The sequence below is a fragment of the Chironomus tepperi genome, unplaced genomic scaffold, assembly GCF_022539635.2.
Source record: "Chironomus tepperi strain 1889 unplaced genomic scaffold, CSIRO-AGI_Ctep_v1 contig_445, whole genome shotgun sequence".
Classification (NCBI taxonomy): Eukaryota; Metazoa; Arthropoda; class Insecta; order Diptera; family Chironomidae; genus Chironomus; species Chironomus tepperi.
Genome location: NW_027226567.1, coordinates 5,669,003 through 5,694,600, shown reverse-complemented (window position 1 = coordinate 5,694,600; position 25,598 = coordinate 5,669,003). Strand labels below are relative to the sequence as shown.

The 25,598-nt window shown below is 34.0% G+C and overlaps 1 protein-coding gene across 1 annotated transcript in view; it reads left to right on the top strand.

The window, feature by feature from the left end:
- Window positions 1–25,598, top strand: part of Dpp10 (Dipeptidyl peptidase 10) — a 65,382-nt gene that overhangs the window by 7,428 nt on the left and 32,356 nt on the right. The window contains exon 2 of the mRNA XM_070650361.1: window positions 15,231–15,326. Within this exon, the coding sequence (XP_070506462.1) occupies window positions 15,231–15,326 (96 nt within the window). The remainder of the gene's footprint in view (window positions 1–15,230; window positions 15,327–25,598) is intronic.

Below are 25,598 nucleotides of genomic sequence, written 5' to 3'. Positions count from 1 at the left end.
TGGCTTCCGTCTTTCAATTACCAATACCAAGTGCAATACTGTCGCTGTCCTTCCCGAAGTTTTTTGGTCGTCCACGAGCAGACAAAAAATGCAAGCCTGCAGTTTTAGGCGAACTAATAGGCGCTGCCAAAGACTGTAGACCAGAGCATCTAAATTGCAGGAAATGCGACCTGCGGTTCCTTAACCAACCAAAGAAAATTGTGGCATTTATTCAAATTCCTTGTACTGATAACAACTAAGACTGTGCAGATCGGGTTGAATTCTTATTTTCCTTTTTGAGGACAAATGAAATGGAAATGAGAGAATGGATTGCACAACTACAAGGGTCGAGTATTAAAAAGGGTTTAATGTTAGACAATTCAATTTCTTGTCAGTTTTTAAATGCTTTTTAAGGCTTCTTTAGTTTCGCACAAAACTTAAACGACCATCAAAACTTATAAAACATCAGCACTTGTTGTTGAAGCTTCCTAGCAGAGCTCGAAGTCGACTCGACTTTCATGACTTGATTTGACTTTTCCACACAAAATCGGAGTTTATTTTCAGTTCTGGCTTCAAGTTAAGCCGCATCAACGGTTAAGATCAATACGCTGTCTAGAAGCTTTCAGAACAGATTAATAGTTTAAATTGACATTTTTCCAATTATTTCAAAACAACCCCGATAGCTTAGTGGTTAGAGTATACGACTCTAAATCGTCAGATGAGGATTCGATTCTTGTTCGGAACAAATTCTTGGGAAAGTGTTGTTTTTCCAACAATCCAGTCAAGACTGGTCAATACTCAAGTACCAAAACATCCAAAATTTCATCACTTGCACTTCCATCATCAACAAATTCCTCATAATAATGATCTCATCTCTTCATTTCAATTCTCAAGACATACCCAAATTCGACACTAATTCCATAATTTAGCATAAAATATTAAATGCTTCTTTTCTTTCCGCTCAAACAGCTATTAGACATGCAAAAGAAGGCAAAAAGAGTAACGAAATGGAAAACTTTCCAAACCAGAATAGTAAAATGCGTAACTGTAAATTCCTCGGAAGGAAATATTTATTAATGAATTTATGGAACTAACTAAAAGTTTGCTTCTGGTTCCAACCAAAAATTTCTAGTTCCGGATAATTTTTGGTTCTGAAAAATTTTAAAAGTTTTATGCCAAATTTAGCAAAAAGTTAATGATGTGTTAATAATGCGATATGCATGCTCTGGTGGATATGAATAGACATAAAATATTTATCTAAATTTTTACAATAACTTCTAAAAAATGTGCAGACATTAAAAGTAAAAAGGATGTATTGTTGAGCATAAAATATTTAAAGAATTTTTTGACTAAAAATCCAACTAAAAAATATTTAAAGCTACAGAATCGATTTATATGTAAATTTTTTAAAAAGCAGAAACTTCCTTTAAGGCATTCATTTGCAAATTGTTTCTTCTTTTATGTTATTTAAACCATATTTGCTTTATGCTAGTTTTATGTTATCATGGAATATAAAATTCTATTTGTGTTCACAGCTGAAGAATTTGCCTTAAAACAATAAAAAAAATTACCATTTTTTTTTTGGGTATATCTACACTTTAGGGTGGGCCAATATATTAATTTTCATATGTACCAAAATCACTCCAAAAACACTTAATATAACGTTTAATCGTAGTTTTAGTAGTTTTTAGGTAAGTTTTTACAGTTTTGGGTAGTTTTGAGTAAAAAAATTTAATTTTAAAATTTCGATATTTTTTGTCATTTTGGACTATTTTTGGTTTCCATCATTATATTTTGAGTATAGAAAATTATAGATAATTAAAATTTTAGTTTATGGATCTGTTCGTCTTTAGATAAAATGAATTCTAATCTGGTCAGATAAACCTAAACCAGATCAGTATTCATGGACATTTTGTAAAAGGGATCATTATTACCATATGCTGGATCAGTATTCATGGACTTTTTGTAAAAGGGATCATTATTACCCTATGCTGGATCAGTATTCACGGACTTTTTGTAAAAGGGATCATTATTACCATATGCTGGATCAGTATTCATGGACTTTTTGTAAAAGGGATCATTATTACCCTATGCTGGATCAGTATTCATGGACTTTTTGTAAAAGGGATCATTATTACCATATGCTGGATCAGTATTCATGGACATTTTGTAAAAGGGATCATTATTACCCTATGCTGGATCAGTATTCACGGACTTTTTGTAAAAGTGATCATTATTACCCTATGCTGGATCAGTATTCATGGACTTTTTGTAAAAGGGATCATTATTACCCTATGCTGGATCAGTATTCACGGACTTTTTGTAAAAGGGATCATTATTACCCTATGCTGGATCAGTATTCACGGACTTTTTGTAAAAGGGATCATTATTACCCTATGCTGGATCAGTATTCATGGACTTTTTGTAAAAGGGATCATTATTACCATATGCTGGATCAGTATTCACGGACTTTTTGTAAAAGGGATCATTATTACCCTATGCTGGATCAGTATTCACGGACTTTTTGTAAAAGGGATCATTATTACCCTATGCTGGATCAGTATTCACGGACTTTTTGTAAAAGGGATCATTATTACCCTATGCTGGATCAGTATTCATGGACTTTTTGTAAAAGGGATCATTATTACCATATGCTGGATCAGTATTCACGGACTTTTTGTAAAAGGGATCATTATTACCCTATGCTGGATCAGTATTCACGGACTTTTTGTAAAAGGGATCATTATTACCCTATGCTGGATCAGTATTCACGGACTTTTTGTAAAAGGGATCATTATTACCCTATGCTGGATCAGTATTCATGGACTTTTTGTAAAAGGGATCATTATTACCATATGCTGGATCAGTATTCACGGACTTTTTGTAAAAGGGATCATTATTACCCTATGCTGGATCAGTATTCACGGACTTTTTGTAAAAGGGATCATTATTACCCTATGCTGGATCAGTATTCACGGACTTTTTGTAAAAGGGATCATTACTACCCTATGCTGGATCAGTATTCATGGATATTTTGTAAAAAATGATCATTGTTATCAATTATGGTACAAAAAATATTAAAACCATACCAAAAATAAGGAAAAAGGGTAAATTTTTTGAAATTTTAAAATTAAATTTTTTGACTCAAAACTACCCAAAACTGTAAAAACTTACCTAAAAACTACTAAAACTACGATTAAACGTTATATTAAGTGTTTTTGAAGTGATTTTGGTACATATGAAAATTGATATATTGGCCCACCCTAAAGTGTAGTTTAGCCTTTTTTTGTTCCTTCATCTCGTCGTCTTGTTCATGATCTTATGCAAGATTAAAATATATATGAATCTTGTCACATGTTCTGCATTTGATAGTTTATTAGCATAAATCAGAATAAATTTAGTTATGCAGTTTTCATACTTGAAGAAGAAAGCATAAATAAAGCTGTGCATAAGGTAGCTGTTTGGTTGTTACGTAACGCTTAAAAAAAGACATTTTAGATCCATTTGTTCTTGACTTCTCGAAATCTCGATGTCGACTAAAATTGTGGATGAATTCAAGTTGACTCAAGTCTGCCTTTTGTCGGCTTTTTGATGGCTATTTGTCGGGTTTCTTGAGCATTTTCCCGGCTTTTTCCTAGCTTTTTCCTAGCTTTCTCCTAACTTTATCATACAAAATCCGAGTCGACTTCCAGCTATGGTTTAAAGAGGTTTAAACTGTCACAAAGTATCGAATCGGTTCTTATTCAGTTTGAATATTTAGCAGAAATATGCAAGTTCTTGCAATTCTCTATCACATTTACCTGATTCTAAGTCAGAAGCCTTACAGTGTAAAATTTGCAAAAACAATACTCAAAATTCGACTAAATCAGGAATAAGGTCTCAATCATCTCGGCTAAGACCAGATGTTTTACCTCTTAAACATCCTCTGTGCATTCTGAGCAAATTATAAGAACTTACTTGAATACTTTATGAGCGATCAAAATGAAGCAAAATTCGCTACGGAGCTTTAAAGGCTCCGCTAAACCGCTTTTGCCCTATCTTTGGCCACCATACGTAGGCAGCTTCCTCAATCGACTCAAATGAAGTAAAGCCTTCTTCATGGAGCTTTAAGAGCTCCGTTTGGCAGCCATATGGACGCCATTTGGCCTTCACATGGTAGCAACTTCCATTTAATATTAATAAAAGAGCTTTAGTGGAGCCTTAAAAGCCCTGTGGGAGAGCCTTCTTCATTTTTGTCGCTCAGGTTCTCGATTTGTGTCTGTCGAGTGCATATGATACGAGTATAGAGTAGCTAGAAAAGATAGAACAATAATCAAGTTTTATATATTGTGGCTATAAACCGAAGGTCATCAAAAAATCCAATTATCTCAATTCAGAACATCAATTCATACACGCTACTGTTTCAATTACCATTTAAAATAGAAAGATAGAATATATCTCCTAGATGCATGACAAAAAAGCTAACATAATAAAGAACAATAGAAATTGTTATTCAATTTAACAATATGCAATATGTAGAACAGTATTTATTCAATAAAACATTCGACATTGTTAAGGAATTTTTCTCATTTCCTTTGTGAGATCTAATAAAGGAAGAAAAATTTCACGGTAAATTAATTTCATTTCTTCAATTTCATTCAAATGCATTCGTGCACAAAAAATATACAAAAAATTCCACATGTGAGTCATGGCAAACAATGAAGAAAAAAAAGGAAGCATTTCATTGAAAATGCTTGGCATTGTTGACTTATTTAAAGATGTTGAAGATAACAAAGTTGTTAGATATTGTAGAGAAAGGATATTGTGCATGTGGATTGACTTCAACCATTGCAAGTGGTCATTCAGGAAGCAATTGTGAGAAGGTTGGTAATATAGAAGTTGTAAAGATGGTGAAATGAGTGCTATGTTGAGTTGTGGAAGCAGTTCGTGCTTTGGCACTTTATGACAAATCTATGACTACATAGAGGAACGGTCTTTAAGTGCCATTTTTAACGAAGCTACTCAATCATAAATTTGGCATTAATCTAAAGCAGTGGTGGGCAACCTTTTATTTTTCGCGGCACACCTTGTTGGTAAGCATCGACAGAAATCGCGCATGAAGTATTTTCAGACATTATTGATGTATCCCGGCACAACAGTTGCCCACCACTGATCTAGAACGACATAATGGCAATTTTAATCAAATAACAGACGCTCAGCCCCAAACATTCATCTACCATTACGGATCATTGACCCGACCTCAATTCCAGCATTAAATCTACTGTCTCAGAAACTAGCAAATAAATCACCAACTTACTATAAGCTCTTAATGACCAACCTAATGATCTTACATCCAGAAAAAAATATAGAGCATCACTAAATCGTCAACAAAATGACAATTATATCTAATTATACGTCATAATACTGTTTCCAGCATCAAAAATTCATATAATTTGAGTCATTTTACTACTCATTCTATCCCAAAACACATATGATTTATGGTTCTTTATGAAATTCTTTGCTTTATTATCATCATTTATGTTTTGTATATATGAGACTTATATTATTGCTAGATATGCTTTGTGCTTCATTCAGCACAATTTGCTATCATCTTGTAAATTTTCATTCTTTCATCATGCAGACGACATTTGTCTTCGTTTTCTTTCATTTTAGCTGCTTCCCATTATTTATGCTTAAGAATGGGGAAAAAAATGATAACAGCATCGCAGAAAATTCTGAGTTTAGGGATTTATAATGTTGTTGTAATTGATTGCTGTTCTAAAGATAGAATAGCTGCAGGACTAATATGCTATGTTTAAGTGTCTTGATGACGCATTAGTTATGTGCAGTCATCAATTTATATATCTTTCGGCATTAAAATTTATCATTTTCTTGGATTGTGTATAGATAATAAAGATTTGAGATAATTTTAGTTCCTTTAAAAATTTAACGAACTTTTAAAATTCAAATTCAATATTTTCCCACCTCAAAAAGTTTTTTGCTTTTTTTAATGATTTAAATACACAAAACTAAAGTTTGAATAGCAAATTCCAATAGAAAAAAGTGGCAAGCATTAAAATATAACATCATAATCACTTCCGTTAGCTAATTTACCAAAATAATCTCACCAGTCGTGCGAAAATAAACAGAAAAGCTCATCATAAAAGCTTCAAATATAAGAAATTGGATTTTTATGAGCTTATAAGCAGTGAGTTAATGAATGATAGCAAACAGGAAAAAGGAGAGGAAGTAAAAAAGATACTTTGTAAGGAATTAATTGTAAGATAATTAAGGGGTAATAGAAAAAGTAGAAGAATGATAAAGATGAGGAGTCAAAACCAGTAAAAAAAAGGTTAGTTTGATATTTAATGAGTAAATCATGAGTAAGGGACAGAAATTGACAGGCAATGAAGTAAACAAATTATCATACCTAAACTAATACGGTCAGATGACATCTAAGGGGACCGTATGATGATAATTAAGGCTTTAATATTTATAAATAAACATAAAAGTAAATTTTATGGTCAAAAAGGTAATCGATTGGCATGTAAAAATTTAATAGATATATCCATTGATGAGGGTTACTTCCACATTATCATTTACCTTTAAGTTTGCATTCCTCTACGTACGAGAATCGACAATTTAACAAGTGAATTGACACAAAAACTCTCGAGTCCGATTTCACATTCAATTAAGGTATCCACTCACCAACAAGCATCTATAGCAACCGCATTTAATCATATCATGTTTTAAGGATTTTGAACAATCAATGAAAAGGAATACAATCTGTTGAGATTCGATTTCATGTGCAATTCATTTAATCATGTGAACGATTTTCTTGATAATAATAATATTTCCTTTCACATCACTAAGCACAAGTGGATATGCTGGTGACGAGGAAATGGATAAAAATAATAATATTTGAGTTAGATGTTGAGGTGTTAGATGAGTTAATGCTATGGCAATTATACTAGGCAAGTTCTCAATGGATGAACACATAGTTTGGTGTTTTCTTACTTTTTGATGATAGACATTTATTAAGGTCATGCTTATTTCAAGGATATAGCAGAAAAGTTTTTTTGTTGCTCCTATTTCTCTTAATTATCTTCAATGTAAGTCTATTTGTTTTCTTGAGGAGCGTCGAGGGAATAATGTTTTTGGAAATGGAAACTTTTTTGGGATCGTTTTGAAAAATTAGATCCTTTTGAGACTGCTACATCCTCATCAGATCTTATTCGAGAAATAATTGGAGTTCAATGCTGTTTATTACATACGCCTACTACTTACTCTGTACTAACTTTGCTAAGGTCGTACCGAGCAATTGTGTGGTTTTTCTCAAATATCGTCTAAAGCTGGCTCTATCGCTAATCCAAATAGCATAGGTTGGCAAATCGATGAAATATCCGGTTCGTGGCCGAAGTGACTTTGTCTAGATGCTGGATTCGATTCAAATCGGGCACCAAGCCAGAATTAAGCTAGAATAATTGGCTGGTTTCCATCTGCTAATTTTCAATACCAAGTACAATACTGTCTCTATCAATATCCTTCTTCCAAGAGACCTTTGGCACTTATTATAGTTTTCATCTAGGTCGGGCGCGTCCTCACTCGTTAAACAATCATTAGCCGCGAATCGTCATAGCTCAGCTCAGAATCTCAATGGAAGAGATAAAGGTTTTTTAAATGGTTTATAGCCGGGAAGGACATGGTGAAAAATGGCCACAGACCGATTTGGATCAAGCCTGAAGCCAGATTTCATCAAATTTAGCTTAGAACAAGAGTCATGACCTGGTACCGGAATTTAGGTCATTTCTACGCCGTGTCCAATACTAGTTTTACCTGAGTAAGATTCGAACTTACACATTTTGATAAAAATAACATTCAATTCTAACTTTATAGCCATGAACATAACATATTGCTTATTACTTGTATCAATATAAATTCTTATCAAATCTCTTTTCAATTTCTATTAAATACTAGAAAATCCATGATGCATGTAAATCAGTCTTCAGGCTAAAGCACACACTCTCATTCAATCATTCATCCATCCAATTTCCCCAATCACAATTTGACAATATTTATCAATACAAACTAAATTTATCAATTCTTCTAAAACCATCCACCACAAAATTTTCATCCCCAATAGCTATATTTTCAGAACCAAAAATTGTTAATCAATAGATATTCAAATTTGTATTCATCAGACCGGAAACAGACGAAGAAAACAATATAACTAGCTGCCTAACATGACAAAAATGGAACGAAATTTTTTCCCATCACGCTTCTTATTTGCCATTAAGTTTCTTCTTTTCCCATCTTCATATTGCCAAAACTTTTCGTTTTTGGACATCACAAAAAGAAAACTTTTTTTTTTGGATATATCCATTATTGATGAAGATGATCATAATAATAACAATAAACATCATTCGATATTGAATATGTATGGGAGCTGAATGTATATATTGTTGGGCTATGGATCAGTGTTGGGGCACCTATGTTGTGTCACGGCACAGCCACGTACATGATATGCTGTTGATGATACAACATTTAGCGCTCATGTTGCGTAGCACTGCTGTATACATATGTGTTGTGCAACCTATGTTGTAACACGGCATACCTTTGTGGCAAGCCAGGTATATGGTACAACATTTGGCACACATGTTGCCCGCCACTGTTGCATATGTGTTGTGTGACATAATGTTGTGCCACAGCACACTTTTGTGGTACTACGACCGAAACTGCACACGACATGCGGTTCATGACAGTTCTGGGTACAATGTTGTGCCACGACACACATGTTGTCCACCACTGCTGTCTGTAGAAGATGTATTGTTGCGTTTGTCTTGCCATTTTTTTCTTATCACACAATCAATCAATCAGAAATTACGTGGCTTGATGATGTAATCGATATGGATTGAACGGTGGCTATTTATTTTCCAAGAAAAAGCAGTCTGTTCGAGGATACTTAAAGCACTTAAAAACTTTTTTTTCTGTTTACTTGCTGTAAAAAAAAATTGCAATTTTTGCTCCTCAATTTCTCATTATCTTATTGACTTTCTGTCCAAAAATATTTTTGGGTGACATCTTCATGGCACTTTCTTTTAAGTTTCTTGTTTGTTCATTGAAAAAGGAGACAAAAACTTGCTCGGGCGCTTCATTGTATGTCATGCGTATCGTAACAAAAAAAGAGAAATGAATTTTATTCTTACCCGACCCAGAGTTGTCAATCATCTTTTACTTCTTTACACATTTTTTTTATGATATTCAATGGATCGTGAAAGGTATTTCTTCTTAAATCCCATCAACAAAGTGACACGAAAGTCATGAAATAAATATTTATTTTTTTTTCGGTCGGGGTGAATTCAATTTTATGAATGGAAATGTTGACTGTGAATGACATTAATCAGCCTGTCATTGCGGATGGAAATGAAAGGATTTTAATTGATGAAGGCTAATAGCTTTGAAGAAGCAATTTTTTCGGTTAAAATAGGTTTTTGATAAAGCTCTTTAAATGAGCTTTCGACAAAGTTCTTAAAAAGAGCTTTCGAAAAAGCTCTTTAGTTCTTTGTTTACAATTTTAAATTAAATTGTTTTTCAAAATTGAGACAACTAGGACATTCCTGTTGGTTATATTATTGATCATTTGTTAGTATACAGCTCAGAGCTATGGATTCAGCATGTTGTAAGCTTTCAAAATGTCAAAAAAGTGTTAAATTTTGAAATTTTTTAAATTGTACTTAACTAACCTTCAAATTCTTATTTCAAATTTGTACAAAAATAAAAAAAACAGTTACATTTCCAGAGTTATTGGCATGCAGTTACTCACTTACTCTGCTGGATGAAGTTATTCATCTCAAAAAAACACCAAATTCATTCACTCCATAACCCCCCAAAAATCCCAACCCTGAATATATCATTCAATCGAATCTAACTTTCAATCACACTTTAAGAACAGAAAGAGGACAAAAAAAGGCTTCTCAATTTCTATAGGAAATTTATTGTCCATCATTGCTCATTACACGGAACAATGATGACAAATGTTTCTTAAATTTTCTTTTCTGTTAAATTGTTCAATAAATTTAGTTAGAAATGATGTATTCAACAAGGGATCGGCAATAAGGTTAGAATCATAAGAAGATAAAAGTGGTCAATAAGTGGGGTAGTTCAGGAGGGGTCGAATAGGTCGGAATCTCTTTTGGGCTTCAAACCTGACCTGGAATTACCTCGAAAAAATTCTACCAAATTGAAGAATTTGATCTAAAAAAAGTTGACTTTTATCCCAAAATCCCTTCTTTTCCAGGATACCTCAATCAAGCTACCTCTAGTGTCTCTATCGAGAAATCAATCCTGTACATACTTTTATTCATTTCTTACCACACAACCCCTTAATATTCACATCCATTTGCTGTACATAAAACGTAACGTTCTCCTCCTTTCATAAAAATAAAATTTAATTCCAAACGATCCATTTTCCTCATTCACTCATGTTGATTCCAACAAGCTGCCTGTAACACCCCGTTAGTGAAGCATATAAGCTTTACAAGATTGAATTTTTTATGTGCAGTTTCCCGGGAATTCCAGAAGGTTGGGAAAAACAAAAAAAAATTTATTACATTTTTTTACATCTTGTGCTTTTTTCCATTCTTACTGCTCAATGGTAACGTGTTTGATTTAGTTTATGTGTTGTCTAGGGTTGGTGTCTTGGTGTTTAGGTTGAGGCCAATGGTGGCGGATAGAAAAGTCAACGTTACAACAAATATTTTTTTGAAAAGAAACTTGTTACAAATTTACATCAAAAATTTTTGATTTTAAAATATTTTTGACCGTTATTTTGAAGATAAATAAATTCAGTTATTTTGTGAAGCAAATTCATTTCTTTTATGAATTTGACGACAGTGACGACTAAATAAACAGTGTACATTTGTGTTGCAACTAATACAATTGGAAAAACAGCATTAATTTAATATTTTCATTTCATTAAAAAACGGTTTTTAAAAATTCAAATATTTTGTTCTATATATTTAGTACTTGAGTTCTACGTTTGTTCTAAGTATAAGGCCCTAAAATTTTCTCTCCGCCACCATTGGGGTTGAGGTTATCCTGGAATTTTGAAGTTCTGTCAATAACTAACTGTAAAATTATCAATAACTAACTACAAGAATTGGATTCTTCAAGTTACGTCCAATTCTCGTCCAAAACCTAACTCTGATCCAATCCATTATTCTTCCTGGCTTATATGCTGATAAGCAATCTAGAACTGGATATGTCTGTGCAGTTAAATCATCAAAAAACACCATTATATAATTTGTTATTGATTACCAACATCCAGATTCAGACATTTTCTTCTCTTCGCTGCCAAAAACAGTTCCTCAAAACAACACAATCAGACAGTTCAATCCATAAATTCTACAAAATTATTACTATAATACATGGACTTTATGTGCATAGCGAGGAAATATATTTTATGATGCGAGAAGTTCGTGGAAAAATGAAAGAAAAACTCAAGCAAGGCATTTGGTGAAGATGGAGACAAGATGCGATGTATGTTTACATTATAAATTACCAATATATCCTTCCGAATCGCATAAACGAAAACTTACTTTATACACATGCACACGACATTGAGCATCTCATGTGTGTGTACAGATTGGAAAATTCATTTTTACACTTTAATTTTTGGTCTTGTCTTTTGGCATTTTAGCAAGAAATTTTTTGAGATGTTTATGGATGTGGAGTTTGGCTAAGTGTCCGTGAAATTTTAAATGTTTTTAATGGTGTGTGTTGAGAACTGAGACTTTTGGACTCGATTCTAGACTTGAGTTTTGCAATTGTTATGATTGTGGTTAAGTTTAAATGGAATTAAGAGCTTAATATGGATTTTATAATGGAGCAAATCCATGAGTGAAAAAATGACAAAAAAAGATTTTGATTTGCAATATTTCTTTAAATAAGTCCCAATTCTTAAATGTTTTAACCGAAGATGTATAAAAACTTGGTCTGCATCTTTCCTGTTTAAAAAAGTGTAGAATAAATGGCTATTAAGAGAGATATTTTCAAAAAACATCCGTCACTCGGTTAACATTACGAAATTTTTTTTAACAAAATTTAAAATATTTCATTAATTACTCAACTTTGCATTGATAATATCATCTGAAGCCATTCTAATACTTGATTTGCATTCTTTTTTGTGGAATAAAAGCGTTTAAAATACTTAGTTAAGCTAAAAATTGCAAAAAATCCGTCACTCGGTTAACATTTTTACGTACGTAAAAACGTAAGAAAAACGTAACATTTCAAATTTATTAACTTAATTAAGTTTGTATAGACATAAGAGCATCAAATGCAATCGTTTTTCATTCCATCAGCACTAATTGATGACATACTTAAAGCTCGAATTGTAAATATTAGTAATTAATGAAATTTTTAAGAAATTAAAAACGTCAAGTTGAGAAATATTGCACATCGAAATTTTTCAGTTCCCTTTACTCATGGATTTACTCAATGTTTATTCTTCGAAATTCAAATAAAAACTGAAGTTTTGTGTAAAAAGGGGTTTCAACTATGAAATTTATATATTATTTGAATCTCAAATGACCGTTATAGTAACAACTTAGTCGTTTGGGAACTTTTACGTCGTTATCTTGACGGTTTAACATCAAAATGACTTGAAAGTGCTCTGGTGTCTGCTTTATGAGGGGTTTTTGCTGTTTTGGTGGCAAAAAATGAAGTTGATCATTGCTAGACTTCTGCCAGTGATCCAAGTAGTAGATGGACTTTTGGCATCGAATACAATACAGAATTACTGAATTTTAGTTCTTTCTAGTCCTTTTTAATTGATATCCGTCATTACTAATCAATCTCTTCCAAAATGTACCCATCTTCCATCCATAAATGCTCACCATGTCCACCAAAACCTCAAAACAATTCCAACTTTCATAAACACATTTCCTCAACGTTATTTGAACGCAAACAGTACAGAGGAAATGAACAATATACTCTTATGTCGTCGTGCTTGATTGTATAAAAATTTATTTAAGCATCCGCAACGGAGAAAGTGCGTAACAGTAAACAGCAATTGGAGGCAGTCAACATACAGCATGTGTTTATTCTTACTCTTCTTCCTCCTTATATCGTCTGTCGAGAGTGGATGAAATATGATTCATAAGAGAAATATGCAATAATAAAAAAATAAGGAACAGAAGTGCTTCTTGGGTGGTAGATATAGTGGTTTTTGTGGATTTATTCTTTCAATAATTGAACGTCTTCTGATGATTAATTATTAATGTGGTTTATGGATGATGGAAAAGTTCTACGGAATCTGTTGAATGAAGCTTATTAGTATAGATTGTTTTTGATTGGATATTGTATTTAAATGATGAGAGGATGTTATGACAATATTATCAAGGTTTTGAATGAATTGATGAGGTTGATGACATTTTGAGGGTTAATGACATCTGTAATAGGATATATTTTGAAATTGGAGTTTAAGGCTCAATACGTTAGATCAGTGGTGAGCAACCTGTGTGCCACGGAAGACTAATATGCCGCGAAATTGTTTGGGAAAGTCATGAACCGTATATCGTATGTGATTTCGGTCCAGGTTTACCACCAAGTCGTGCAGCAAAAATAAAAGATTGCCCATCACTGGTTTAGTTCCAGGGAATATAGAACTGACTGAAACAGGTCAAAATTAAGTCCAATTATTTGTTTTATCCAATTCTGTTATAAACGGTCATTTAAAATTCAAATAGTATTTACAACTGCAGTAAATTGATTCATAGTTGCAAGCCCCTTTTACAGGAATTTTGAGTTTGTTTACAATCTCTGAGATAAATATTTGTGGATTAGAGTCTCTACCTAAATCCCATATCCATCCTCTATGCCTTTTGAACACTAAACATTCCCGTCCATAAGCTCACTTACCGCAAACCAATTCTCAGAAATAAATATCACTAAATTACACCAAACATAACGTTATGGCATGATAATGCATTCCAATTGTTATGACTCACTTGCCTCAAAGCTAATTATCATGTTCACCGAATTAGAATTCTATCTAATTAAATTTAATCTCTAGCATGGGGAAATTTAATTAGGTTCATAATTTATCAACACTTGATGCTAATGTTTCTAGTTATTAAATATACTAAAATATTAATGTTGTTGTCGTTAAGTTGCTCAAGTTCATACAGATGTTAGATGATTTAATAATTTTATGCATCATATGTTACAAAAAATGTTAATGAAAATTGTTGACGAGATGATTAAAAATGGAGAAAAAATTATGGCTACTTAAAGTCTTGAAGTGGAAAGAATTGGAAGTGATCTAAACTTGCTCTTAAATTTGAGTCGGGGATTGTAGAATTTTGTGAACATTGTTTACAATTGTTTAGTTGTGATTTTGGCAAGGATTAGAGGTGTTCATAAATTAAATGAGACTTACTAACTTCGCTGGCCGTAAAGATCAACTGTGAACCATTGCCTTCCTCAGACGCCCCTGCCAATCACCAATACCAAAAAAATGGCCAAAAAATAGGAACCAATCCAACATGCCTTTAACCTCAGGCTTAATTCGATGAAATTCGACATTAGACTAGACGGTTGGAGCCAAATAGACCAAATGCCAGATTTTCACCCATTTCTAGGACGTGTACTTTCCGGGAACTGATCTGAAAAGTCACTTAACCTTTTACTTACCCATCTGACTCTGGCATGGTTACGAATTTGAGCCATAGAGACATATCAGTCGGAATTGAATCTGGTACCATACTAGAGTCAAGCCGGCCTAGTACCGGGTTTTGTATCAGCAAGCCGACTTGTACTATTCAGGCTAGGAATCAACCCCTTAAATATTCAAATTTTGTATTTCAATCATTATTGCAATTAATTAAAAATGAATCATAAAATCAGCATAATTATCTCATACCCGAAAACCAAATCAGCATCAACTATTTATTAAGCTCCTCAAATTTCCAATAAAGTTCATACATTTTTGACTTTATCATTTACCACAGTCCAAAAAGCACCAAATATTTTGATAATTTTGCATCATTCAGCATCAATTCGAATTAATTATTTAAATTTTATATTGCCGTATATCAATTCAATGTGCAACAGAAACAGAACAACAGTTCACTTCCAATTAATCATTCATATTCATAACCAAACAATTCTAAAAAATCGATATAGCCAAAAATAATAAAATTAAATAATATTTTATCTCAATTTTCTCTCGTTTCATATTTCAATAACAATCATCATTGTGTGCTCATCAGTTGGTGTCGGCAAATCCAAATCAACGAAACTGGAGGGGAATTTTAATAGCATTACTTGTGATAATTGTCGTACTCGCTCTCATTGTGACATCAGTGGTAAGTTTTTAGTACCAATTTTTCATACCCGAATATTTATCCCATTCAGCGGGATAATGTTTTAGTACTTTTTAGTACTCAAATATTTTTCCCATTCAGCGGGATAATCTTTTAGTACTTTTTAGTACTCAAGTAAATCAAAACTAAGCATTGCTTAAGAATATTTCATCCAATGTCATAAACAAGACGAGAAATAAATGGGAATGTAAAAGAGTCTTAAAATAATAAGAGGAACTAAGAAGGAAGAAAAAATAATCTTCTCAACAGAAAATAAAGAAATTTTAGAGGAGGAGAAGATCCATCTTCTTTTGTTGTTTGCCATTTCAGTACAGCAAATGACAAAGCTTTGATATTCATTTTGATGAGATGGAATTAGATAAGAAAAAATATGAGGAATGACTGGGATGATGTCGCCATTTGGGTGTAGAAATGTGAGGATGGATTAGTTTTCTGGATGTTGTCTGAATTGGAAGTATGAAAATGTTTGTTCGATATTGGATTTGTTTATTTCTGAGAATGGTTTGAGCAGTGAGTTTGAGCAGTTGAGCTGTATTTGGTAAGTTTCATTAAGGACTATAGATATGTGTGCTGCTTCAGCAATTGTCAAGGGAACCAACTTTTAAGCAATCGTAATTGGGTTGACCTTGGGGATATTGTTAATCATCCTGAGCATCTCAATGATGTCGCTAGGGTGACTCACGTTCAATCACGACATGTGGGTGATCTGATGGGCAACATGACTGTAAATTTTCGGATCATTAAGTTTTGAGTGGATTTACCATTATAAGCTCAATATTTATTGACCTTTCCTACTTAGTGTCGGTTGAAAAATTATGAGTTTTCTTGAATTCTAGTCATTTTATCTGGACTGGATATGTTTAATGACAAAGTTTATGCTTTACAGCATACAAAGATAACAAATCCAGCAGATCCTAAACTTGATTAATTAATAAAATTCCCAAAAACATTCAAACCTCAAAATTGAATGTTTACCATCTAAGACAGTATTGAGCAACCCGTGAGCCGAGGCAAGGTGTGCAAAATAAAAGGTTGCACAACACTGCTCTAAAAAAATCAAAAATTCAAATCAAGCGCTTACCTTTCCTGATTAAAATAGCTATCGAAAGCAATACATTAATTCCCTACAAACATCCGCAGTTCCGACCTTACATAACAATAGAAATCATCGATTTCTATGCTGAATGAACAGCGTTCAAAACATCCGTCTCAATTCATTTCCTTTTAATAATACATAAACAGCAAACAAGCAATTTTTCAATCTAAACAGCACAAAGAAGAATGACGTAGAATGTCCAAATCATCATGTATCTCTTAACATTGAGTGTCTTTTTTTGAGTATATCCAATTTTTTTTTCTCACACACTTATATTGATGATGATCATCAGAGATTCTTGAATTATTTAAATATTTGCACACCAATTTCTTCTCGTCTTCAAATGTTCCTTTCTACATCCTACAAATGTGATGTTATTCAAAGCCAGTAAAATACACACAATTTCCATCGATCTATGGTTGTAAGTTAAATTCAAATTTATGGTGATGGATGTGTCTTGGTGTTTCCGAACCATAATCCTTGATGATATCGTACACACAAAAAAAAGGGTCTTTGTGTACCCGTCATGAAAATTTCATTTGATTCCGTTTTATGTGAGAATGAGATGCTTCCTGAAGAATTGTAACAATTTTGGGAGAATTTTTGTAGTGTTGGAGAAAGTTTGAACTTTTACCTTGAGTGACGATTCTAAGAAGCTGTCGATAGAGACAGTAATCAACTCGACTCACTACAGTGCTTTTAAAGCTTCGCTTCAGAGCTTTTAAGCCTCGGCTAAAGCTCTTTTTTTATTACCAAATGCAAGCCGCTTCAAAATTGAATCCAAATGGCTGCCATATGCTATCCACATACCAGAGCCTTCTTCATTTATGTAGTTCAGGATAAATGAAGTTTGACCTAATTCTGTTGACATATTAACTACCTTAAAGTTCAATCCAAAAATCATCTCAAGGGACTTTCCATTTTTCACCATTTTCATATTTCTTTCTTGCGGCTTGACTTACTATATCCTCCCATACATACGGTGAAAAATGTAAATATTTGTGAAAAGAGATTTTTATTATAACGAGTAAAGCGAAGAAGCTAGAAATGAAAATAAAAGTAAAATGTGACGATGAGAATTAAGGAGTGATGAGTGATGATAAAAAATTATGGCGATGCCTAACAAAAATGGAAATGATGATGTTGTGGGAAACTAGAATGTTGGCTCGTCTTTCTCGGTACTCTCGGGTCTTCTCGGATCTTCTCGGATCTTATCGGGTCTCTTCGGGTCTTCTCGGATCTTATCGGGTCTCTTCGGGTCTTCTTGGGTCTTCTCGTGTCTTCTTTGGTCTTCTCGAGTCTTCTCGGGTATTGTCGGGTCTACTCGGGTCTTCTCGGGTCTTCTCGTGTCTTCTCTGGTCTTATCGAGTCTTCTCGGGTATTCTCGGGTCTACTCGGGTATTCTCGGGTATTCTCGGGTCTTCTCGAGTCTTCTTGGGTATTCTTGGGTTTTCTCATTCTTTACTACCTCAAGCTTGATAACCTCACATCAAACCACAACAATGTTCAACGCACAACTTCTCTAGTTTCCTGCATTGCAATACTTACCTTTATATGTCACATTCCATTACCATTGTCATCATCATCATCTACGCGGCAACATTATATCCACAACAGTCAACAACGTTCATAAAAATTTAATAATAAAAAAAAAATGTCGAGCAAGTTTTCATCTGAAAGAAAGAAAAATGGAGATACAATAAGCATGAAAAATTATATGTGCGGTCGTAATTTTATGAGTATTGCTTTATATTTCCTCTGTGTAATGGCTCAACATTGAATGAGTGTGTTACTTGTTAAATAATGTGAATTTTATAATAGATGATGTGGTTATGGCCGGAAATGGATGGGAATGGTTGAGGATGTTGAAGAAGAAAGCTTTAAATTAGTGATGTCTAAACTGTGTGCCACGGTACACTAGTTCAGTTGTGGACAACCTTTTATTTTGTTGCGGGATATAATGGCCATAATCACACACGGCATATTGTGTACCGCGGAACAAAGGTTGTCCACCACTGCACTAGTGTGTTTTGGAAATGCCACGAACCGCATGCTGCGTGCCGTTCTAGTCATGACTTACCACCAAGGTGTGCCATAACTCAAAAAAGGTTAAGAAACACTGTTTTTGAAACTAATTTTCCATAATTTTAATTCCAAACGTTTTATTTGCATAGATTAAGTTTAAACATTTAAGTTTGTGGAACTGCCATTCCTTAAAAGGTCTAATGAAATCAAAATTTTTATTTCCTTGAGGTAACAGCTATCAAGCTACAAGAAATCTTAATTTAGAAAGGTTAAAATGGTCGTCATCATGAGAATTTGATGCCTGACTCGCACATGCTTATTAAATAAATTTAATTTGAATTCTCGACAGGAAGTGACGGCTTCGAAGTGTTGGAATAATTGAAGGAACAACAATTTTCATATTTAATAATAAGGAACAGCACAAAAATATCCACGTAAAATAAGAGAGGAAATTGAGAATTTTTTTGTGCCTTTTTTTCAATAAATCCCTTAAGAATGTTCAACTTTTAAGGTTATTCCCCCATTTAAATCGAATCCTACACCTGAATTCTTTTTTTTTCACTCGGCTAATTTTTTGGGTTCATTTGACAGCAACTTGTGACACAGTTAAAGCTACCGGTGTGCCTAAAATGCAATCTAAATTCATCTCAAGGGCTTTAACCAATTTCAATATCTCGAGACTGAAATGTAAAGAAAAAAGCAGTAAATGCGATGTAGAAAAGGAAACATTTGAAAGTGATTTTCATAAATATTTGCTGAGCACAGGCAGAAAGGAATTCCTTAAAAATCGATTTTTTAAGATCGAGTCAATTCAAGGGATGGAAACTTGATTGGCAGTTTATGCATGAAAGGAGTCAATTTTTGTTCAATTTATGCAGATGGGATTCAAAGTGGTGGGCAACCTTTTATTCTTCGCGGCACGTATTGGTGGTAAGCCTTGACTGAAACCGAACACGACGTGCAGCTCATAGGATTTTCCTATAAATTTGACGGCACACAGATTGTCCATCTCTGGGCTAACAGAAAAAGTGGAATCTCGAATAACGGATCCTGGAAAGAGATTCGAACCCACGTCCTATGATTTTCAGACGCATGCTTCTACCACTGAGCTACCAGGGGTTAATTGGGAATTTGACAAATTGACCAATATAAACTGTGGATACATCTTATGTATTCCCCTTAGGATAGGGTGTCCAGAGAATTTTCGCAAAATATCGAGACCCTTTTGGGAAAAATCGGGACACTTCTAAGTTTGGCACTATTGCGGTTCTTTTGGACTATTTTATGTCTTAATATTCTTAATATTGGGCTTAAATCCGGATCTTCAAAACGGAAATGTTCAAAATTTGTCATAGATTCCAAAACTTAGATGGGCGCTCTACCTAAAGAGTAAGCGTTACTGGACCTTAACAGAAGGTTCTTAACATTCAATGATATTCCGTTGACATGCTTTTACAGGAATTAAATTCCAACAATTTAAAATATTGTCTAGTCAGCTGAAGAGTTCAAACTCGAGTTTAATATGCTTCGATTAATCGATTAATAGTCATAAACTAGACATTTCATAGCAAATTCCACAAGTGTCAAGGTGATAACTATACATACATTCGACTAATTGCAGCTTGTTCAACTTAAGATAGAAAGAAATTGTTGAAAGAGATATTGTTAGACTTTCTACATACTTGCTATTGGCAGTTGTCATGCGATAGTCAGCGAAAGGCTCAATTTGCTTTAGTCAGCTACTGTTCATAGAGTGAAATAGTGTTAGAATCTACAAAAGCTCGAAGTCGACTTGAATTTTGTATGGAAAAGTCGACTTGACTATATATAAGATTCTAGTGGACGTCGAGCACTGGAATCTACATAATGAAACTTCAAATCCAACACATTATCCTTTAATCGTAATCATAACACTATTATGTCCTCTAGTAATCCAACAGTTTCACAAAAGAAGTTTAGCATATTACCTTAAAAAAATCCTTCATCCTTCAAGTACTTCCCACCCTATAATCCTCATCTTTCCTCTTAATATTCCTTCCTGTATTGCTGATATTCCATTTTTTATTTTCTTTATCTCAATTCAATTTCCTCAATCCTTACAAACAATGAAACAAGATTTCTATATAAGGATCAATATTGCAGTAGCAAAAAGAAGCCAGATGGATGTAAAAAATAAGAAGAAGAAAAGATTGTGAAATCTGAAATTGACTTTAAAAGGCAATCAAGTGCATTCTCGAGAAGAAAAATAGAGCAAGTAACAGGATATGTTGAGATGATAATAAGATTGAGGAGCTTCAGATTACTGAAATTGTATTTTGGATGTAGTTTTGTTGAGATAATTAGGTTGAGTTTGTACCTGGTGCTGTTGGAAGCTCCTGAAAATCACAAAGTGTTCGCTAGGATGCCGGTATGCCATCGACCGAACGACAAGACGCAATGCTGTCCGGATGGTAATATGACGGCTGATTCCGACCATCTTGCATGATTCTGGTCTTTTATAGCTTGATTCTAATTACTTTGATGAATGTCTAACTTAGAATAGTTAAGACTAGGAACGTCTCGACAGATACGAGGAATTGACACGAATTGGCTGTCTCGGTCTCGTTCCTGCTCCAGTAAAACATATGATCATAAAAGACTTACTTACTTACTTCCTTGTTCCTCAAACGTCCTCAATATCACGATTTGACAAAAGGTTTCAAAGGCTAGAGCTGATTTCAGACATGACTTACGCTTAGGAATAGAACCACGCGTTAGTATTGGCAATTGGAAGGCGGAAGCCGGCGATAGAACCAGTTATAAGCGACATCAGAGAGAGGCCATGGATCACAGTTGATCTGTACGGCCAGCGAAGTAAGTAAGTAAGTAATATAACCATGTGCTCCCTAACCAAGAAAGCAAGTTCAGTACATAAACCAAATCACAATCTCAATCCACAACCAACCAACTTCAGCTCATCGTGTGAATTAACTCTCAAATCAAGTTCCTCGTCGCTTTACTTTCTAAATCAAATAAACTGTATTTGCAGCACATTGCAATCGTTTTTGACATAAATAGTCAATTATCATGCAAGCGTTGGAAGGAATAAACAGTTTTCACATCCATAAATAACATAGAAGTAGAAAATTGTGGCAAATAGAAAGTTCGAATTCACGACTTGCTGGAAAATAAGCTCCAATCCAATTCACTTACAGTAATTGAAAAAAAGCTCTTGTCGGAATATCCATTTTTTTGTATGGATGCTACAACAACACACGGTGTGTAATCCGCATTACGAAGACATACAGGATAAAATCGAGTTTGTGGCTACATGGCAATTAATTCCAATTCCTCTCACTTTTTGGTCACACTTTATTGCTTCTCTAAGGTTGGCTATTGTCTATTGTTGTTCAATTTACGACATCAATTCAATTTAGTTAATGACATGCTGTTGAAGATTTGATTACAAAGTGTAAATGATCACAATATCCTTTATATGACTTAAAGGCATGTTTGTTGTCTTGGTCTGTCACATATCAAACATGATGATTATAATAGCCAAAATTATGTGAATCTAATGATGCCGATGAGATTACATAAAATCAGAAGTATTAAGTTGGAGGGTGTTGTATGACCCAAGGGGTGACGATAGAATGTAATTATAGATGGATGTTGTGAATATGGAACTGAGACAATTGGGAAAAGTTTGTAGGCATATTCTACTGCAGTTGAGGATGTCTTGGTGAAGCTTGGATTGATAATTGGTAGTATTGGATGTAGATAATTACATACATATGAAGCCTTGATCATACTTGGTTATTAGCATATCCCAAGGGTCAGATAGTCTAAAGTCCTTACTGTACTTACTGTACTTACTGTTCTTACTGTACTTACTGTACTTACTGTACTTACTGAACTTACTGTACTTACTGTACTTACTGTACTTACTGTACTTACTGTACTTACTGTACTTACTGTACTTACTGTACTTACTGTACTTACTGTACTTACTGTACTTACTGTACTTACTGTACTTACTGTACTTACTGTACTTACTGTACTTACTGTACTTACTGTACTTACTGTACTTACTGTACTTACTGTACTTACTGTACTTACTGTACTTACTGTACTTACTGTACTTACTGTACTTACTGTACTTACTGTACTTACTGTACTTACTGTACTTACTGTACTTACTGTACTTACTGTACTTACTGTGCTTTATACCCCAGCATGATTCAGGTTCCATAAGATTCTAATGATTTGTTGTCCTTAATGTAATTTTAGAGTGTCTGATCCTTGACACATGCATATCCCTAGTTTCTCTAGTCTATCAATACCTTACCTTCATTAATAAACCCACTCCTTAATTCCCTTTAATATTAAACTACAAAAAAATTCACAACGTTCCACATGACTAGCATCATACATAGTCACATATGCCTTACAACATATTTTTAATCTACTGTAAACATTGCTCATGACAGTTTACAGCATGTAATTGTTCACATTATTGTTTGTAAAAGCTATCCCGAACTATACATCCCTAAAAGGGAAAGAGGATGATCTCTTACTTACTTACTTCGCTGGCCGTACCGATCAAGTGTAATCCATAGCCTCCCTCAGTCGGTTCCTGAAGCTGGCTCTATCGCTGGCTACCGCTTGCCAATTACCAATTCCAAGTGTGACACTATCTCTATCGACAGCTTCCTTCCATGAGTATGATCTCAAGGTACAGAAAGACCTATTACTTCCTCCTACTACTACTTCCTTGGCGAAGGCGCACGGGGATCTCTTTCCGCATTTAGAATTCGTTCAAAGCTGGATCTGTCTTTAGATAACTTCTGCCAGTTTCTAATTTCCAGCACTCTTGCAGAAAGACCACGAAGGTACCTAAAATCGGTATCTTTGCTGGTTAGGGACAACGTGATCGCTAAGATATCGATCAAAACTCGATGTTGGAACAGATGCTGTACAGCACTTAAAAGATTTATCTTTGCCAGTTAGGGACAGTATGCTTGTTAAAATATCGCTTAAAACTCGAAATTTATTCGAATTTTGTATGAAGTCGAGTGGGGAGTTTAATGTACTTAATGATAATGCGGGCTAAACAGTATGTACAGACCTGGAGTTTGTATGGTGTCGAGTCGACTTAAGTCGACTTTTCCGTCCAAAATCTGAATCGACTTCAAGCTCTGGTATCGTTAATTCGGTCGCCGTATTGACGGAAAGACGCGGAGTCGCCCTGATGACCCACCGGAATGGCTGATTACTGTCCATGCAACTGCATGGAAAACATAACACGCGTAAAATTGTAATTTCCCATATTATGCCGCTCGGGTACAGAGTGAAAAAGTGAAAGAATTTCATAAGGTATAGCTTTAATTTAAATAAATTGAATGCCTGCCTGCAAGCATCCAGGCTTCTTTGGAATATAATGAATTACTTTGTAGACTATAGTGCTCCTACATTGTAAGGTATTATTAATACGAAAGCTTTTAACAAAATGAAATGTTTCATGTTATTATTTAAATTTTTCATCTGACTTGATTCTGAACTTTTTTTTGAGAAATGCTTTCAACGAATCTGTGCTGACGATGGAAGAAAATAGAAATATTTATACAGCACAAAAGTGGCTGTTGGAACAAATTTTTTCGTGGAAAATTAAATTTTCTCATTCAGCCGGTCGGAAAGGAAAATGAAAAATAATTTTCTTAGTGGAATCTGATTAAATTTTTATTTAAGAAGCTTTTTTATTATCATATTTTAAATTTCTTTTTTTCGTTGGCTTTTATTGTGTTACTTTTGATTTGTGAAGGATTTTACAGTTGGTGGATGGATGTTTGGGAAAGTTGGCATGGAATGTGCTTTTTTGACGAATTCTTATGGGCTATTTAATAATCAAATCAAAGTAAACGGATGATCAGAGCTTTTGTTGGGAATTGAAATGGGTAAGGCTCTTAGCATTCGGGGATGCTCTTTTTTAATTACTTACTTCGCAGGCCGTACATATCAATTTTGATCCATGGCCTTCTCCAAATGACGCCTAAAGATGACTCTATTGCTGGGTTTCTTCTGCCAATGATCAATTCAAAATGCAATACTGTTTCTATCGACAGCTTCTTCCAGGACTTTTTTGGTGTGCTTATCGATCCTAAATCCGGTAACAGACAGTCGTGACTCTGCCATGGTACCAGATTTAAAACAAATCGATTACCGGAGAAGAGGACAATTTAGATGACAGATGATAAAATGCTTGGTTTTATTATTACTTATTTTCTTGGCTAGTGCTCACAAGCGCCTATTACCACGCTTAAAAAATGTCTAAAGATAGCTCTATCATTCGGAACCTTCTGTCAGTTTGGAATAATAAGAACTCTAGCGTCATTTTCACCACATTTAATCCAGAAATTTATCGGTCTTCCTCACGATGACAAAATGCTGTTAAAAGTGACAAAAGTGAAATTTTTGTCAACTGAGTTGTCTCCCTCGCTGTCGGGCACTTAGTCAAAGTCATACCAGCCTGGCACTAGATTTTTGATTAATTAACCGGTTTGGGAACCAGAATGCAATCTTATTGAGCTTCCACAATTAATTTCCCTATAAAAACCTCAAATTCATCATAAAAATCACACAAAGTAGGTAAAGACATCCTTGAAAAATCACCAAACTGTCATTCCTACACAAATATCCATCTGTCACAACATCTCAAATCACAATTTATTTCACATCTCACGGATAACTTGAAAAATCCATCAAGAAATTATTTTTTGATGCTTAATCTGTCCCATCCATACTTCGCATTCATATTTTTCTGATCTGACAGGCTCAGTCATAAAATAATTTCAATAAAAATCAACAGTCAGGAACAGCAATAGAATTTGTATGTAAAGATAAGGAAAAAGCATTTGTGTCATACAAACCAACAAGACGGTTCCAGCTGTAAAATAAAGACAGGGAAAAAATTTGCCTTTTTCCATTTATTTCCCCGAAATCTCGCTCAGGTGAAATTGAAATGAATTTGAAATGCTTGTCAGACATAATTTATTAGAAGCCGTAAACATTCCTTTTTTCTTTTTCTGTACTTCCAAAAAAAACTCAGAAACATTTTTTATACATTTTCATTTTACTTAAAGTTGTGATTTTTTGGG